Source organism: Impatiens glandulifera, chromosome 4 (assembly GCF_907164915.1).
Source record: "Impatiens glandulifera chromosome 4, dImpGla2.1, whole genome shotgun sequence".
NCBI classification, from domain to species: domain Eukaryota; kingdom Viridiplantae; phylum Streptophyta; class Magnoliopsida; order Ericales; family Balsaminaceae; genus Impatiens; species Impatiens glandulifera.
The window spans coordinates 45,589,336-45,606,920 of NC_061865.1; the positions used below are offsets into that span (position 1 = coordinate 45,589,336).

The 17,585-nt window shown below is 32.1% G+C and overlaps 1 protein-coding gene across 1 annotated transcript; it reads right to left on the reverse strand.

Moving 5' to 3' along the window:
• Window positions 1-12,250: 12,250 nt before the first annotated feature.
• LOC124936704 (E3 ubiquitin-protein ligase RNFT1-like) lies at window positions 12,251-16,681 on the reverse strand. Its single transcript, XM_047477223.1, has 8 exons — window positions 16,009-16,681; window positions 15,203-15,279; window positions 14,948-15,116; window positions 14,748-14,836; window positions 14,294-14,458; window positions 14,120-14,197; window positions 13,191-13,294; window positions 12,251-12,774 (listed from the first exon to the last, which is right to left on the reverse strand). The coding sequence occupies exons 1-8, from the start codon at window positions 16,580-16,582 to the stop codon at window positions 12,669-12,671; spliced, it is 1,362 nt and encodes a 453-aa protein (XP_047333179.1). The 5' UTR covers window positions 16,583-16,681; the 3' UTR covers window positions 12,251-12,668.
• Window positions 16,682-17,585: the final 904 nt, after the last annotated feature.

Genomic DNA, 17,585 nt, shown 5'->3' on the forward strand with positions numbered 1-17,585 from the left:
AGAACCGTAGATTATTGTCACGTAATATCTTTAGTGGTCTTTCTATATCATTCATAATTTGCAAACCCGTGATAAAATTTTACAGTTAGATTCTTTAATTGGATGCCACAAAACACCTAATAAATCTTGCCATCATGTTGAAATAATTCAAACATCTGTTTTAACACTTTTATAAGAATTAATTATTTCAACTAATAATTAAACTAAAATTATGTGGCACGAATTTTTGACTGTTTTGGTATCCAACAAAATTCGAATAAAAAATATCAAATGATCTCTATTTATCCGAATTGGTATTTGTTCAACATCATAAATATACTTAATTTCTTAATGCATATATCCTTAAGTATATTTGTCCAACTATAATATGTATTTTTTTATGCACCACTTTCTTTAGTGATTTTTTTTAGGTGCAACATTTGTAATTTCTACAACTTCTTTACTTTATTATCTTTTTAAGCATTTGCTAAGTAAACACCATTTATGTTATTTTGTTTCAATCTTTTATTTTTTCTTACACACAATATGATGTGAGTTCATACAGAGACTAAGTCTCCCTTTAGAAAAAACTGCAATTCACATCAATTAACTTAGTGTGAATAAGAAAATCCATATTAGATGCATGAGAATACATTAATGTAACTCTAACCTTAATACATTTAATTTTGAAACAAAATAAAACTTATATTATGGTGTATTTTTTATGATATCTTCATTCTAATAATACCCTTATCAATTTTAACCCTTTTAGATATAATTCTTAATATAACAAATTATAGATACGCCTTAAATCTTTATCATATAAAATGAACTTAACATGTTAACAAGAAAACCGTACAAGAAGAAGTTTTAACTTAACTAGATAATAAAACAAATGAACAATCATACTCATACAAATTTAATAATCACATAAATATAAAATAATAGTACGTGTCATCATAAGATACCAAATGCAACATTAATATTTAGTCTTTAGACATTAAATATTAACTTGCAAACGATACTCTTTCGTAGTAATCAAATATTAACAATAAGTACTATAAACAATTGGTTATCTTTGGATAGTCTAATTATTCACATGGCACACCGAATAATTGTTACATATTTATTACCACATGTGCATAATGCTATTCTGACCAACTATTTATCTTTCTTTGAGCCGATTAAATAACCGCATGAATTACATACACACTACCTTCTTAATTTATAAAATATATTAACCAACACAAGAGAGCTTACTTTGGTAAGATGTTGCTTCAATTAATTGATTAAATAAATTAATAACTTTTGTACATACTTTAAGTATTTAATTCGACCAATTATTAAACTTCTTGTGGGCCGATTAAAAACTGCATAGTTACAAACACAACCGTCTTAATCTTATAAAACAAATTAATTAGATAACTTCAATCAATAGGTTTTATAAATTAATAATTTCCTCATAATTTAAATTTTCAGTTCGACCAATTATTAATTTTTCTTTGGGCCGATTAACAAGCGCATAATTATAAATGTAAATGGGCCTAAAATTATACTAAATTTTGTATGTGTTATTAATACTGAAAATCTGAATGTTGTTTAATGTATCCAAATCGCATAAATTTCAACTGCGTGTAACACAAAAAAAAATAATTATAATTTTACTCGTCACACAAATATTTCATAATATCAATCTATATATAACTCAATAAATCTTTATTTTCTCAATTCCTTAATTATTAATATATATATATATATATATATATATATATATATATATATATATATAATTCTTCAAACCGAAAACTTAAAATCCTTACTAATAATTATATACATATAATTCTTTATTTTCTTTTCTTTTATGTATCCTTAATATATATACATCGATTATTATAAGTAAATTATGAAAATTAATCCCTTCCTTATTCTTTAATTATATATATTAATATCTTAATTTCTTAGTTAATTCTGAATAATAGATATGGGTAAGCATTAAAATTTGGTATACCCTATTTTATTTTATAGATAATATTATTATTTTTAATAATATTAATATATTATTTTGAATTTTTAATTTAAAATAACCCAAAGAAGTTATTAAAACCAAATTAAGGATTAATTATTGTGATAATTAAGCCGTAATTAGAAAAAATAAATAAAATTCCAAAAAAATAATTTGAGGCTACAATATTGTATTTATTTTACCCAAACTAAATCCAATAAGGAGTTGAAATTATTTAATTAGAAATGTAAACATAAATTATGTTTAATTTATGGCTTAAAAACAATTAAATAAATACCCCAAAATAAAAATAATGGATATAATTTTTTTAAGTTTTCAGAAATAATTTTTGTGGAATTTTTTATGAAGAAAAACGCAAGAAAGTGATTAAAATTCGATTTCAAATAACTCTTTTATTAAAAAAAGAAAATTAATAATCTGGTGCAGCCAAAATTATTTTTAATAGATGCAACTGAATCTTTAGCCATCGGATCAGCGCTGAATTTTCATATAGCGCCTAAGAACGTGTCACACAAGCCGTTGTAATGGAGCTAGTGCGCGTCCACTCCACCGGATCAACTAACGGGATGAACTAACCCCGTTAGCTGAAATCGGAAAATGTGGATGGAACGCCTTACGGCGCCACGAAACGACGATGTTTTTGGGTCGTCTTCTTCACCAAAAGGGGACGCTTGCCAGAAACGCGACCATCGCCGGAGATCTTCCAAAAGGGACAGCTCAGCCTACAAACGACCTTATCCCTTCATTTTTTCACCCTTATCTTCACCTTATCCTCACCAGCACGACCCCTATACCTATTGATCTTATCATACCCTAGTTTTAGGCTGCCACGATTGTAGATAAAATTAGGGATAAACTTTAAAATCGACGAATTGAACTTGAATTCTCCTACCTCGACCGACCTAAAGCTTGTATAAATAGTCAAACAATCACATAATATTACACTACAAATCGAAGAATCCAAAATTCGGCCAAATACAATTTTTGTAAAAACTTTCTCTAGTGATCTCAGCTTCGATCGAGGCTTCTAGAAAGCTTCCAACACATCCAACGAGTGTTCTTTAGCTGTTGGTATGAATCTATAACCTTTGTATATCAATTTGTGATTGGAGATTTGAATTTTTTACAAAATTTTCAAGTTTGATCGGTTTGATCTGTTCTAGGGATTATTTATGTGTGTTATTTGTTTATAATCACTCCTTATATCATGTTTAAACTTTATGTTAAAAAAATTGATCAAATCAACCTAAATCAAATTTTAGAAAAATTGAATTGAAAATCTTGAGTTTGAAAATTCATGTTCTTGAGTTTATTCTTGAAAATCAACCTATTATGAACTCCTAGCTCTCATCATGTTGAACAGATACCCTCTGTTCAACTTACAACGCTTACTTAATATTCTTAACATATATTACAACAATTTCTCTCTCAACTTATCTTAATGGAATGTACAAAGTATGTGAATTACAGTTGGGATAGTGAGATAGTAATACAACAAGAACAACAACCTGAACAACAACCTTCTTCTTTATTAAGATCCACTTATATATATAATTCATAGCCGCTTTGTATTCAATGATGGCGTGTTGTAGAGCTCCGCGTGCTGATGTAGCGTAGCTCTACTTGAGTGTTGTAGCTGCACTTAAATATCGTAGCCCTACTTGAATGGCGTGTGGTTGTTGAGCTTCTTAGAAGGTTTGTATAATGATACAGGACACTTAATGCAACAGTCGAATCTGAATATTGACATGTGGCATTATACCGTTGATTATTGTGCGTGATGATGTGTTAGTATGCCGCTTGTCGGGAGATGAGCAGGGAAGATGAACGGGCGTTGCTTTAGTCTTCTGTTTAAGCCTAGACGTCTGCTAGCACCCGCTTTATACTAGATCGTATATTGAAGCCTAGACGCTTGCTAGCGCTTCGTCAGACCAGATCGTCTGTTGAAGCCTAGACATCTGTTAGCGCTTCTTTAGACAAGACCGTCTATTGAAGCCTAGTCGTCTGCTAGCGCTTCTTTAGACCAAACTATTTGTTGAAGCCTAGACGCCTGCTAGCGCTTATTTAAACCAAATTGTCTGTTGAATCCTAGACGTCTACTTCTTCAAACCAGACTGTCTGTTGAAGCCTAGTCGTCTGCTAGCGCTTCTTCAGACCAAACTGTCTGTTGAAACCTAGACTTCTGATAGCGTTTTTTTAGAGAAAACTGTCTGTTGAAGTTCAGACTTCGTCTGATTGCGCTTTTTCAGACCAAACTGTCTGTTGAAGACTAGACGTTTGCTAGCGTTTCTTCGGACCAAATTGTCTATTAAAGCCTAGACGTCTGTTAGTGCTTCTTCAAACCAAACTGTCTGTTGAAGTTCAGACTCCATCTTCTCGCGCTTTTTTTCAGGGTTGTACCTGCACAAAGGCAAATTACACAACTTAGTTCTTGTTCAGACCATAGCTTAGTTTTAGTTTTGTTCAGACCACATCATTAAAACTATGTCACATTGATTTAAACTTATTCTCTTAAGTTTATTAATCATTTTTCTTTAATTAATTTTTCTTTTTTTAATTAATTTTTCTTTTTCTTTATTTAACTTAATCTAACAAGTTCCATCATAACCCTAGGACCGACTACCTCTAACCTTAGGACCGACTACCTCTAACCCTAAACCCGAGTTCCATCCTGACCTACGATCGTGAACCACTTAACCCTAGGACCGAGGACCTAGACCGATATCCAAGACTTGAGACCGAGCCTCCTAGACCTAGGATCGAGCAACCTGAGTTTGGGACTGAGCCTCCCGAACCTAGGACCGAGCTCTTCGATCCCTTGACCCATGTTCCCGAGCTTTGGTCTAGACCACCCTAGTCTAGACCGAGCCCATCCGAGCCCAGATCAGCTAAACTAAACCTAGATCCTAGGACTTTGGTCATAAGACATGTTTGGTTCCACTTTTCAAAATTCAAAATTAGTTTTTTAATTTTGGAACCCGAATCCATTATCAAATAATCCTGAAAAGTCATAAAATGATAATTTTATATTTTCGGGATATTTCCTAAACAAATATTTTGACTAAGGTCCTGTTTTGAATTTAAGTTAGATTAAGTTAAATAAAGAAAATGGGACAATTAATTAAAAGAGAAATAATTAATTAAATTAAATTAAGAAAAACGTTTTAATTCATTAAAATAAACTTAGGATAATAAAACTAAGTTTAATCAATACGACGTAGTTTTGATGATGCATTAATAAGTGAATAAAACTAAATTCTGCAATTGTTTAATGTGCAGGTACAACTCAAGAGGCGTTAGCAATGCAAGTATACGTCTTGCTTCAGCAGTAGTCTGAATAAGCGCGAGCAGACGCATTGCTTCAACAACAGTCTAAAGAAGCGCGAACAGACGCCTTGCTTCAGCAGTAGTCTGAAGAAGCGCGAGCAGACGCCTTGTTTTAGTAGCAGTCTGAAGAAGCGTGAGTAGACGTCTTGCTTCAGCAGCAATTTGAAGACGTGCTGATAGCAGCCTTGCTTCAGCAGTATTTAGAAGAGAAGCGAACAACAGCGTTTGCTATTAGCAAACTTCCTAGTCAGCTTAATACAACGGCCATGATCAACCATCAGAAAGTTGACACGTATCCAAGAAGTTGATTCAATTGTTGCTATATTTCGAATATAAAAGTAGTAGAGCACAACGACGAATCCTCCCAGTCAATTCACAATCCCTAAATACCTGGATTCACGGTACAACGAAATCTCTCGGTCAAATCACAATCCCTAAATACCTAGATTCTCGGTACGACGAATCCTTCCGGTCAATTCACGTATCTAAGAATCAGATTCGATCATTGCTACGCTTCAATATAAAAGAACAATACATTACAACGTCGAACTAGTTAGTGAATCAACAAGTCGAACAACAATAAGCTTTAACTCTCGATCAATTTACTCTCTCTCTAGCTCATCTTTCATAAGTACATTTTGTATTACATTTACGCTAAGCTGAGAGATAAGTTACTGTAATATCAGAGAGTATATCCAGCATTGTAAGTTGAACAAAACGTTGTTTTTTCAACAAAGTAATTGCTAGGAGTTCAGAACAGACAGCTGTTAAGTCATGTGTTCTGACTGGGTTTGTGTAGACGCTATACAAACTAAAGTATTTTAGTGGAATCCTTCTGGAAATAGAAGAAGGGGTGACGTATGAGTTTTATCTCCGAACATCCATAAAACTCTTGTGTTATTTCTTTGCTGCACTTTATAGTCTCGCATCTGCCGCTTCAAATCTAGCAAGCATTTCCGCACTTGAAGTCTTTCAAGAGCTTGCGACGATTTGTTGAAGAATAGAAACATGTTTTAATCTCTAATAGGATTAAAATCACATTGAAAGTCAAGATTAACACAACAATATTCAAACTCCCTCTTCTATTGTTGAAGTCGATCCTAACAAGTGGTATTCAAGCAGACTTTCTATTCTTAAGCAACTTCAGACATCCGAATCATGTCTCTCCTAAACAAAATCCTTAAGTTCATAAAGGAAAACTATAATGATTGAAAGACCAGGATGCAAGCTCATTTGGCAACTCAAGATGATAATATGTGGTATGTCAACACCGATGGGCCAATGAAGATCCAGACGATCAACATAACCACAACCTCAACTGATGGTGCTCCTGAGATGAAGGAGAAGCCAATATATGATTGGACTACTAAAGACAAGAGGAAGGCCAACCTCGACAATGTGGACAAAGATATCCTCTATAAGACGTTGTATAAAAATATGTTCAACAAGATCAAGTCATGCTCAACTACCAAAGAAATTTAGGATAAGCTGACTCAACTCTGTGAAGGCAATGACCAAACCAAAGAAAATAAGTTGACGGTTGTCACACATAAGTTTGACAACATCAAGATGCGTCCTGGAGAAACAATCATTGAATTCGATGAACAATTCTACAGTATAGTCATTGAACTCTCCACTCTGGGAAAGACTTACAACAACAGAGAGGTTGCTATTAAAGTTATGAGAGTTTTTTCTAGATAATGAGACATTAACACGATAGGGATGATAGAATAAAAAAATCTCAACAAGTTTGAGTTGCACGATTTGTTCTCCGATCTAAAAGCCTATGAGTTTTAAATAAACTCAAGGAATGAAAAGGAGCCATCCACGTCGGCCATCACAAAAGCGCTGGTGACTGCTGAAGAGCCACTTGCCGCTACAACTGTGAAGTCTACTAAGTAGATCAACAACGATGCATTGTCACTCTTCGTCAAGAAGGTTGGCAGATTAATGAGGAAGAATCATTCTAATTCTAACTCTAATTCTAACTCTAATTCTAACTCTAATTCTAACTTTAATAGATATAATAATAAGGATGAATCAAAAGCTAACTTGAAATGTTTTAACTGTGATAAACCAGGTCATTTCAAGGCTGACTGCAGAAAGCCCAAGAGGGATGATAAGAAGTCGTTGGATAGAAGAAATAGAAAAGAACAAAAGCTCTTCTGGCTGAGGAAAGCAAGAGCAAGTGGGATGATAGTGATTCAGACGACAACTCACCAAGATAAAGTGAAGATGAAGGCGTCAAATGTTTCATGGCTGACTATACTAAGGTATTTGACTTCTCTTCTAACGAATTCACAAGAGATGATCTAACCACTACACTCCATGACATGGTCATTGAGTACAAGAAACTGTCAAACTCTTTTAATAAAATAAATTTGAAAAACAAATCTGACAGTACAAGTTTGTCATTTCAAAACTCTGAACCAAAACTTTTGAATAATGAAATAACTGAGCTCTCATCAGAGAATGAGAAGCTCAAAGAAACAATCAAAACTCTTTCTACTGAAATCAAATATTAAACTATGTGATTAGTTCTTGGACAAATTCTGGAGAAGCTGTCAAACAAATGATTATTCAGCAAAGGCCTGTCGATGCAAATCCAGTCTAGGATTTGATAAGAGCTCTCTAGATGAGTCCAACAAAAAGTTAAACCCAATAAAAGAAAAGCTTAAACCAATAAGTTTTGTCAAGGGTAATTTAACTGATACTATAACTAATCATAGATGTGATGACTTTTACTTTAAAAGATGAGATTAAATATGTTCAACTAACTAACCAAAAGTCAAGCTGGCTAAAACCCAAGGAAATGGCAGCCATCTGGTCTGGCAAGCAAAAACTTGACAGAAAGTCAAGAAGTTTTCATAAAAAACCATCTCCTAAAGTCAAGGGATCTACATTAGGCAGAAATACGTCTGTCTTGTCTAAATCATACGCTTTAATAACAATACAAAATGGGAGATTCATAAAAATAACCTAAATATGGATTCCCAATGGACTAATTAACCATGGACCCAAATGAAGTTGGGTACCAAAGTTGTAAAAATGTATATATATGTAAGTACATTAGGATATCTGCTTGGAGGAGTCTGTTTGGTATTTAGATAGCGGATGCTCTTGACATATGCCAAGCAACAAACGACTTCTGACAAATATAATTAAATGTACATGACCGAAAATCACATTCGATGATAACAATAAAGGTAAAATCGTGGGTAAGAGTAAGATTGTCCACAATAACCTTACTATTAATAACATGTTGTTAGTAGAAAATATGTGCTATAACTTGATTATTATTAGTCAAATGTGCGATAACGGATACACTGTAGATTTTCAAAAATATGCATGTCTAGTTAAAGATTAGTAGGACAACACCCTGTTGAAAAAAATTAGAGTAGGAAACTCATATAAGATGAACTAGAATAATAAGACATCTGATCCCATATGCATGATAACTAAAAATGATCAAAACTGGTTATGGCATAAAAGACTAATTAAATTATCTTAATTTTAAAATGATTAACAACATCTGTTCAAAAGATCTTGTAACTGAAATACCTAAACTAAAATTTTCTAAAGATAAGATTTGTCCTTATTGTCATATGGGCAAACAGGTCAGATCAACTTTTAAAAACAAATGGAATATCCAATCCGACAGGTGTCTGGAATTATTACACATGGATCTGTTTGGTCCAATTCCAGTGACCAATTTAGGGGGAATAAGATATACTATAGTCATAATTGATGATAATTCTAGATTTACTTGGGTAATTTTCTTAGCATCTAAAGATCAAACTGTTGAAAATTTAATCAAGATTTTTAGAAGATTACAAAATGAAAAATCTTTAAGCATTATAAAGATTACAAGTGATAAAGGAACATAATTTACAAACAGAAATCTGTCTTCTTTCCTTGAAGAATCTGGTATTAGACACGAGTTGTTTAGTGCTAGAACTCCACATCAGAATGACATTGCTGAAAGAAGGAACATAACACTAAAAGAAGTAGTTAGGTCAAAGCTAGTTCATTCTGGTGTATCTCAAAATTTGTGGGCAGAAACTATTAACACAACATGTTATACTCAAAACAAATCAATGATTAATAAACGTTTTAATAAAACACCATATGAAATTTTATATGGCAAAATGCCTAAAATTTCATATTTTTGGATTTTCGGTTGTAAATGTTTTATTCATAACAATGGAAAAACTCATTTGACTACTTTTGATGCCAAAGTTGATACTGGCATAATGTTAGGTTACACATCAGTTATCAAAGCTTATAGAGTCTTTAATAAATAAACTCTAACTGAAGAATCTACCCATATTGTTTTTGATGAATCTGTTGAAAGTAATTCTAATGAAATCATCAAAGTGGCTAACAGATTAGAAGCTGCTAATCTTCAATCTGATAGTGATGATGAAGTTTAGGTCAACAGAAATAGCCCTTCTGATCATCAAGCTGACCCGATTGAAGTTCAACCAAACAGTCAGACTGAAAGTCAGCATGCGTCTAACAATCCGGATGTTGCTGAGACAGCTGATCAGACGGCTGACCCTCTGGGACCGAATTCAGATGGAACAGAAATCCCTCACCTAAACTAATAATAGGTAATCCTAATGCACCTCTTAGTACTATAAATCAACTAATTAATGAATTTGCAAACTCTGCTTTTATTTCTCAAATTGAGCCTAAGAAAATTGATGAAACATTGTTTGATCCAGATTGGATCAAATGCTATGCAAGAAGAATTAAATCAATTTGAAAGAAACAATGTTTGACATCTAATTCTAAGACCAGATGATCAATCTGTTATTGGAACTAGATGGGTTTTTAGAAATAAACTAAGTGAAGATGACTTAGTTGTGAGAAATAAAGTTAGACTAGTAGCTCAAAGATATAGACAGGAGGAAAAAATTGACTTTGAGGAGTCATTCGCCCCTGTAGCTAGACTTGAAGCTATTAGAATTTTTTTAGTTTTTGTAGGTTTTAAAAATTTTAAAGTGTATCAATTGGATGTTAAAATTGCTTTTCTTAATGGTATATTTAATGAGGATGTGTATGTTGAACAAACCGTCTGGTTTTTAAAATCATTCTCTGCTTAATCATGTCTTCAAATTAGATAAGGTTTTATATGGTCTTAAGCAAGCTCCAAGAGCTTGGTATGATACTTTAACTAAATTTTTATTTGAGCATTATTTTATTGTAGACATAGTAGATAAAAACATTTTTTAGATTTGTTAAAGATTCACATATATTACTTGTTCAAATCTTATTTGATAAAATACTTTGTTCAGTAGAGTGATTGTTAGAAGTTCAGAACAGCCAACTGTTAAGTATTGTGTTCTGATTGGGTTATGTAGACGCTATTCATAAAACTCTAGTATTATTTCCTTACTGCATTTTACTGTCTCGCATCTGCCGCTTCAAATCTAGCAAGCATTTTCGCACTTGAAACCGTTCAAGAGCTTGTGACGATTTGTCGAAGAATAGAAGCAAATTTTAATCTCTAATAGGATTAAAATCACATTGAAAGTCAAGATTAGCACAACAATATTCAAACCTCATTCTATTGTTAAAGTCGATCCTAACAATTTATTTTTAAATTCTAACACTTTTCTGATATTTATCAGAGTTTTTACTCTGTATTATATCAACGCATGTACGCCCTTCTAAATAATTTTGTATAATTATTTACGCAATCTAAACTTATCATTGTTTAGGACCTCCGAACTACTAATTAAAGAAAATAAATGTTATAAATAAATCTTAAATAACCAGACTTTGTTTATTTTAAAATTTTAAAACCGTCTTTTAACGGATACAGAGGACATAGCTTGAAAGTCCTTTCTCGAGCGTAACAAAAAATACGAACCCCATACAGAAATTCTGGTATTTATACACGTATCATTTTATTGATTTTTATAAAATCATTTGACGACTCTGATTTCAAACAAATAATCTTTTAAATTAAGTCATTTTTAATTGATTTAAACTGGGTTCAACCAAATTGTTATTTGGTCCCCATAATATTAAAATTTGAACAAAATTAATTATTTTACATGATTAATTCCAAAGCTCCACATATCCACTAAGGTTGAAAGGTTGAAATACATTGAACATCGAATCTCCCTGCGATATTTTCTCGTATTGCCACCTATCCACTACACGTGCAAAGCTACAAATGGAGGGATTCCTGGGTTAAAAGTATATACATAAATATATATAACATTAATCTATTTTATTTTGCTTAAGTTAACTTCATATAATATATTTTTCCTTCTAAATAAATATATTTTTATTTGTTTTATAGATATATGAACTTTAATTTATTTTCTTAATCTTTAAATATTCATTACTTTAAAATAAAAATTATTTTCTTTAATCTTAATTGTATTTGTATTGATATAATAATAAATTATTTTAAAGAGACAAATATTATCTAAAATTTGAATTCTTTCATTAATTATTATTCTTAAAAAAATAAATTTCTTAATTAATGATTTCAAGTTTTATCATAAATTTAATCAAAAATATAATTATTAGAATTCTTTAGTTATTAAGTAATCCGGAATATATATATTAAGTAATATTCACTTAATTATCTAATTAAATTATAGTTAATAAAATATATAACGTGGTATGAGAGAGAAAAAATAAAAATGTTCGAAATGACTCGAAATGTTAATTTTTTTTAAAAAAATTCTGACGTGAAAGCAACGTGACATGCCACATCAGATTTGTGGTTCACTGCCCATTCGTTGAGTTTATCATTCCTCTAAATATAAACAAGCTAATAAATCCTTTTGAAATAAAATATACTAACAAAAACAAGTTAATAAATCCTTTTAAATAACCCATAAACAAGTTACACTAAAAACTAAAAATTGACTTAGACCATAATATTTATGAATTTACTCTTAACCACAATTGTTTTACTTCTTCATATCAAACACAAATTAGATAATGTTGAACATACAAATTGTCTATTTTGGTTGTTTTTTCCACTTAAATTTAGATACATTTATTATGATTTAGATCATCATAATGGAAAGAACTTGTATAATAATGTAAAAACAAACCAGGTGTGTATTCATTCCTCTTGTAGGAAGCACTAAAAATATACATCAGAGAAAAAGAAAGGGGGGAATGAAATGATTTATATTATATACTCCTATTTTTAGGACCCAAATTTTGTATTGGCTCATTTTGTTGGATTTTTCCTTTCTACACTCCATCCATCTAGACAGAAGAAGTTTCTTTTACAATGGCCAAGTTTAAAGGCGAAAACCTCTTCCAAATGACCGAAACTTCTGTTATGGCCGAAAGGACAGTTCTAGAACAACTGGAACAACAGACTTGTTGATCCATCCCCGAAAGAACGCAATTCGGGAGGCCTCACCAAGGCCCTGCACAAGGGGCATGTTCTTTCTCTTTCAAACCTTAAAACACAAAAGAAACACGAATAAGGAAAAGATTTTCAGTTCATGTTATTGTCAACAAAGCTAAATTGGTAATAATTAAAACTTTTCACATGAATATTTCAGAAAAAAAAAATATGCCTACTGTTTATTTGTTTGTTTATTACTACTCTATTCAACCACAAGAAGCCGATTGCTTTTGTATATTTGATTTATTTATGGTATTAAATCATGAATATAATGTAAATTGTATTTCAGTCAGTAGCCATTAAATAATGGTCGACCTCATCGACCAGCATGTCCAGCAAACTCAAAGGAAATAGGGGCTTGATTGAATTGGGTTTTGGTTATGAGATAATGGGTTATTTGGATTCACAAAACAAGGCCTGGGAGATTAAAAGGCGAAATTGAAGCGCGCAAAAATACATGAAACTTACCATTCAGAGACACAATCCTCACAAAAAATGTGTTTGCAGCGTAATAAAATTGGAGATTGCATCTTTTCCTGGCAAATAGCACAGAGGTCTCCGGCAGCGTTTACCTGCATCATAAAGTCCAATAATATCGTGAATAACACGAAAAGGAGCTGTTTAAACCTATAAACTGCTTATATAGTAGTCAAAAGCATTTGAAAAACATTATATATAACCAAATAAAGAAACTACACAAGATCTGTATATTTATGTGCATTGCCTGTCGATCATGCTAAATGAATTTGGCGAGAATCATCATGAGGCTAGAAAATGAGACAAATTCAGCCTATTGTTGAAAGACCATCCAACATTTATGCCAAAAGTTCCCTTTGCAAGGACTAAGAAGATAATGCACAACCTAGAGGACAGAAATGGTTGGCAATCCCAATTATTTTTTGGTATACTTATGGCTAGAGAGTTACAAGATTGAACTTGTAATTCTGCATATGGTAAGTTGCTTTCATTCTATGTACAAACCCTTTGATCTAACTGCCATTTCAATATCTAAAGCAAAGAACCTTCAAGTTGCTTATAGCTCTACAAACATTAGCAAAAATCCATTACTCTATGGACAAAAATTTATGACCATTACTATAAAAGGCCAAGCCTTCTCTTTACCTAAGCGTTCTCTTTAATCCAAATAACCACTTACCATCATGAATCCCTTCTTCAATCAAAGCATCAATTAAAATACCAAATTACACTTACTTTAATTTTTAGAATATTTCAAATATTAAATACAAAGAAAATTTAGTCATATAACCCAAATAATCCACTTTTTCATAAAACAAGGGTTTCTTTTAAAAAACATTGAATGATTTCAAAAAGCCTAGTTCAATCAAGCTCTAAGTGCGTGTTCTTAGATTGAATTTGGCAATAAAATATGAACACACCTGCTCCTTTGTAGCATATGTACCATACTGAATTTCCTTCCTTGACAACGCTCTCAATGCAGTAGAGAAAGACCGGACCTGATTAAGAGCAAATTCAAGAAAATAAAATCATTTCAAGTATAAGAAATGAATTGTTCTTAACATAAAAGAAGAAAACAATGACTAATTAATTACCTTCTCCACAATTGATGTAAGCTTGATAGTCAAGTATAACCCAGTTGTCAATGAAGAAAATAGGCTTCCATAATCTTTGTTCAAGAAAAACCGATACCAAACTGGTACAGGTAACATTGCCCGGTAGAATAACAATGTATACTCAACAAGGGTTAACATTTGGCCCTACAAAACAACAATCTCCATCAGTGGGTTCAATTACTGAATAACCTAACTCCCATTTTAAAGGTGAAAGGGTATATATCCCATTATCAATCACTTCCTTAGTCAAATCAACAACTATACCAAAGTACCCTAACTTTATTTATTTATGACATTTTATATGTTAAATACAAAGGATATTTAGTCATTTAAACCAAATAATAATAAAAAATCCACTTTTCATCAAAAGTTTCTTTCCAGATAACTCATATTATTTCCAAATAACCCTACATCAAACAAGCTCCATATTTACCTGCCGGCGGAAATTATGTCCTCTTCCATTCTTGTAGTACATCAGCAACATGCATTTCAAAACCATAGCCAATTGTCGCACCATTGTGTCTGGTTGAAGAAGAAAACATAAATATGTCACTGAGCTTTTTCCCTGTAATGGGTATATATATTTATAGAATAAAAATTATCACTTGGATGAAAGATCAAATAAACTCGTACCATTGACCAGTATTATGAATATAGCATGCCAGAATGGCGGTACAGATGTTGGAGGAAGCATCATCAGCGGGTGCAAGAGATCATCAGACCAATACCACCAGTATACACCAATTACGTGAAGAATGAAAATTAAGCTTATCCCGACAAGGACATATAATTTTCTCTCCGCCTGAAGAAAAATCATGTAAATTTTTAGTTTTATCAAAAGAATATAATTGAACTAGTGTAGTTTAACCTGCAAGAGATTAATACTACCTTTAGAGCAGTCTGTTTCTTGAGAATATCATTGGATTTGAAGATTACGGCTGTTATCCATATCGTCAGAAAGAATCCTGTCACACATCATAGAAAGAGATCATCAATATACGCAATTTAGAAACAAAATGCTGAATGCTGAATTTTAAGTGCCGAATGAGCTAAGTATCTCAAAAAATAAATGTTTAATAAACCAAATGAAAATATGCAAACTGTAAGAACCTGTTAGGTAAGTTGATTAGATAAGGCGTCGAACTAATATCGGGAAAGTACTTAAGACTATTTTACTCTTTTATAACGTAAGCTAATTAATTTTCAGGGTTAAAGTTGTCTTTTCGATGATTTGTCGAGTTAAGTCATTCATGACTTACCAAGAATTAAGCCAGATTTGATAGCTTAGATTGAGCTGAATCTAAATAACTTAGTGTTTTAACTAACATTTATAAAATGAACTTAAATCAAATAAACACTTGATCATCTAGATTAACTCATAACATGTGTTCCAAGATATAGAGACAACTAATTGCAGAGAGACCCATTTCAAACAATGATAAGCATCTATGGACATAAAGATAATCAAGTCAAGACAACAAGAAAATTCATCTAATGGATACAAGAACACAAATGAATGTTTCAGATGATGGGGCAGAAAGTTAAATCATTCTGCACAAAAATCAACATATGTATCCACCAATCAAAATTTTCATTTCCAATTCTCCCTACTAAATGCAGATTTGTTCTTGAGCCAATCGTTGGGCTAAGCAGTTCAAATTTCAGTTCATCCAGAAATACAAATTAGTGAGTACCTTGCAGGTGCTGACGGATGAAAACAACCAACAAGAGCAGTGAAAATGGGAGAATTTGTTCAATCCACCTCGCCACTTGCTGTATATCATATCTCTGATGCGAAGCATCCCTATTACCATTTCCACTGGCAGTGGAATCACCGCCTTCTCTTTCACCATCTTCAAGCCCTAATGTGGAAGAAACACCAGAAACCCTATCTACCTCACCATCACCATCTACTACCCCACCATCCAATCTTTGACCATTCATATCATCATTATAATCACCACCAGACCCAACGATCCTGATTGAAACTTCTCCATTTCCGCCGGTATTTGTGGGATCATCGGAACGACTAAGAAACTGTCCATCATTATCTCTTCCGGCAGCTATTAAGCGCTCCGCGTCGTCGAGATTGGTCGATCTCGACCGGATAACTCCTGAATATTCGAGAAAGGTTGTGACGGGAGACCGGATGAAATTCAAGGCGGAGAATTGAGAGGCGTGTCTTCTGGATGTGGTAGAAGCGTGGGTTGTGGTGGAAGAATGTGAATCGTTTAATCTATCGACATGGTTACCAGTTGAAGTTTCCATCTCTTGTCTTGTCTTGTGGTTGTGTGTTTGATTGTTTCAGTGTCTGTAGATATCTGTTTGTACTTTGATTAAGGTTCTATCCTTGTCGATGAAGAAATGAGAATAAAATATCTATCTACAGCTGACAAATTAGAAGAGAGGATAAAGTCAAATGTATATGAACAGATGTGACTGGGTTGGTGGATTTAGTGCTCTCTTTCTTACCAAAAGCTAATGTAATCTTAGGGCTTAGACCCTAACTATTTCAATTTTTGGTTTTCTTAAAAAAAAATCTTGGTGTTTAAAGGATTAAATCTTTAATGGGTTGAAATAAGAAATTGGGTTCGTTATTAGGACAAATTATAATTTGGGACTTCTTCATTTGAATCTTACAATTTTGAGTACTTTATTGGAGACAATTATAATTTGGTACGTTTTCTTTCGAACATCACAATTTGGGGCTCCTTAGGAGGACAAATTGTAATTTGAGACATTTTCTCTTAAACCTTATAATTTGGAGTTCTGTATTGTTAGATTTGTACAAAATGAGATTTATAATAAAAATTTAAAAAAATGATTGGGAGAGAGAATTTGAGAGAGGGAATGGGGGAAGAAAATGATATGCCTCAATTTGATTAACCAAAATAATAACAAAATTTTTCTCTTCTCTCTCCTCACTTTTTATCCTTTTTCCAAGTGATGTAGTGACACATCATTCCCTCCTCCTATCACTCCTCAAAAATTTACATGTCAATTTATAATATTAAAATAATTATTTTAACTTATTTTTAAATGAATAAAATCAAAATAATTAATATAATGGTCAAAAACCAAATAAAACAATTAATTAGGCTAATTATTGTGATAATTAAAACCTAATTAATTAAGGGAAAGGGTCAAATAATAAAAATAAAATTATTTAAGATAAGAGTTGTACTCATTTATTTTAAATTAATTTTAGAAAAATTAAGAGACAAAAATAAATAATTTAGAATGAATTGTTGTATCCGTTTTATTTAAAACA

Bases quoted from the DNA above. Each gene is read 5' to 3' on its own strand.
- LOC124936704 (XM_047477223.1), bottom strand. From the start codon at position 16,582: ATGGAAACTTCAACTGGTAACCATGTCGATAGATTAAACGATTCACAT. The intron at 14,198-14,293 runs GTAATTAATTAG...GCTCTTAATCAG, and splicing joins TTACATCAATTGTGGAGAAG to GTCCGGTCTTTCTCTACTGC. The intron at 13,295-14,119 runs GTGTGTTCATAT...TTTATGATGCAG, and splicing joins CATATGCTACAAAGGAGCAG to GTAAACGCTGCCGGAGACCT.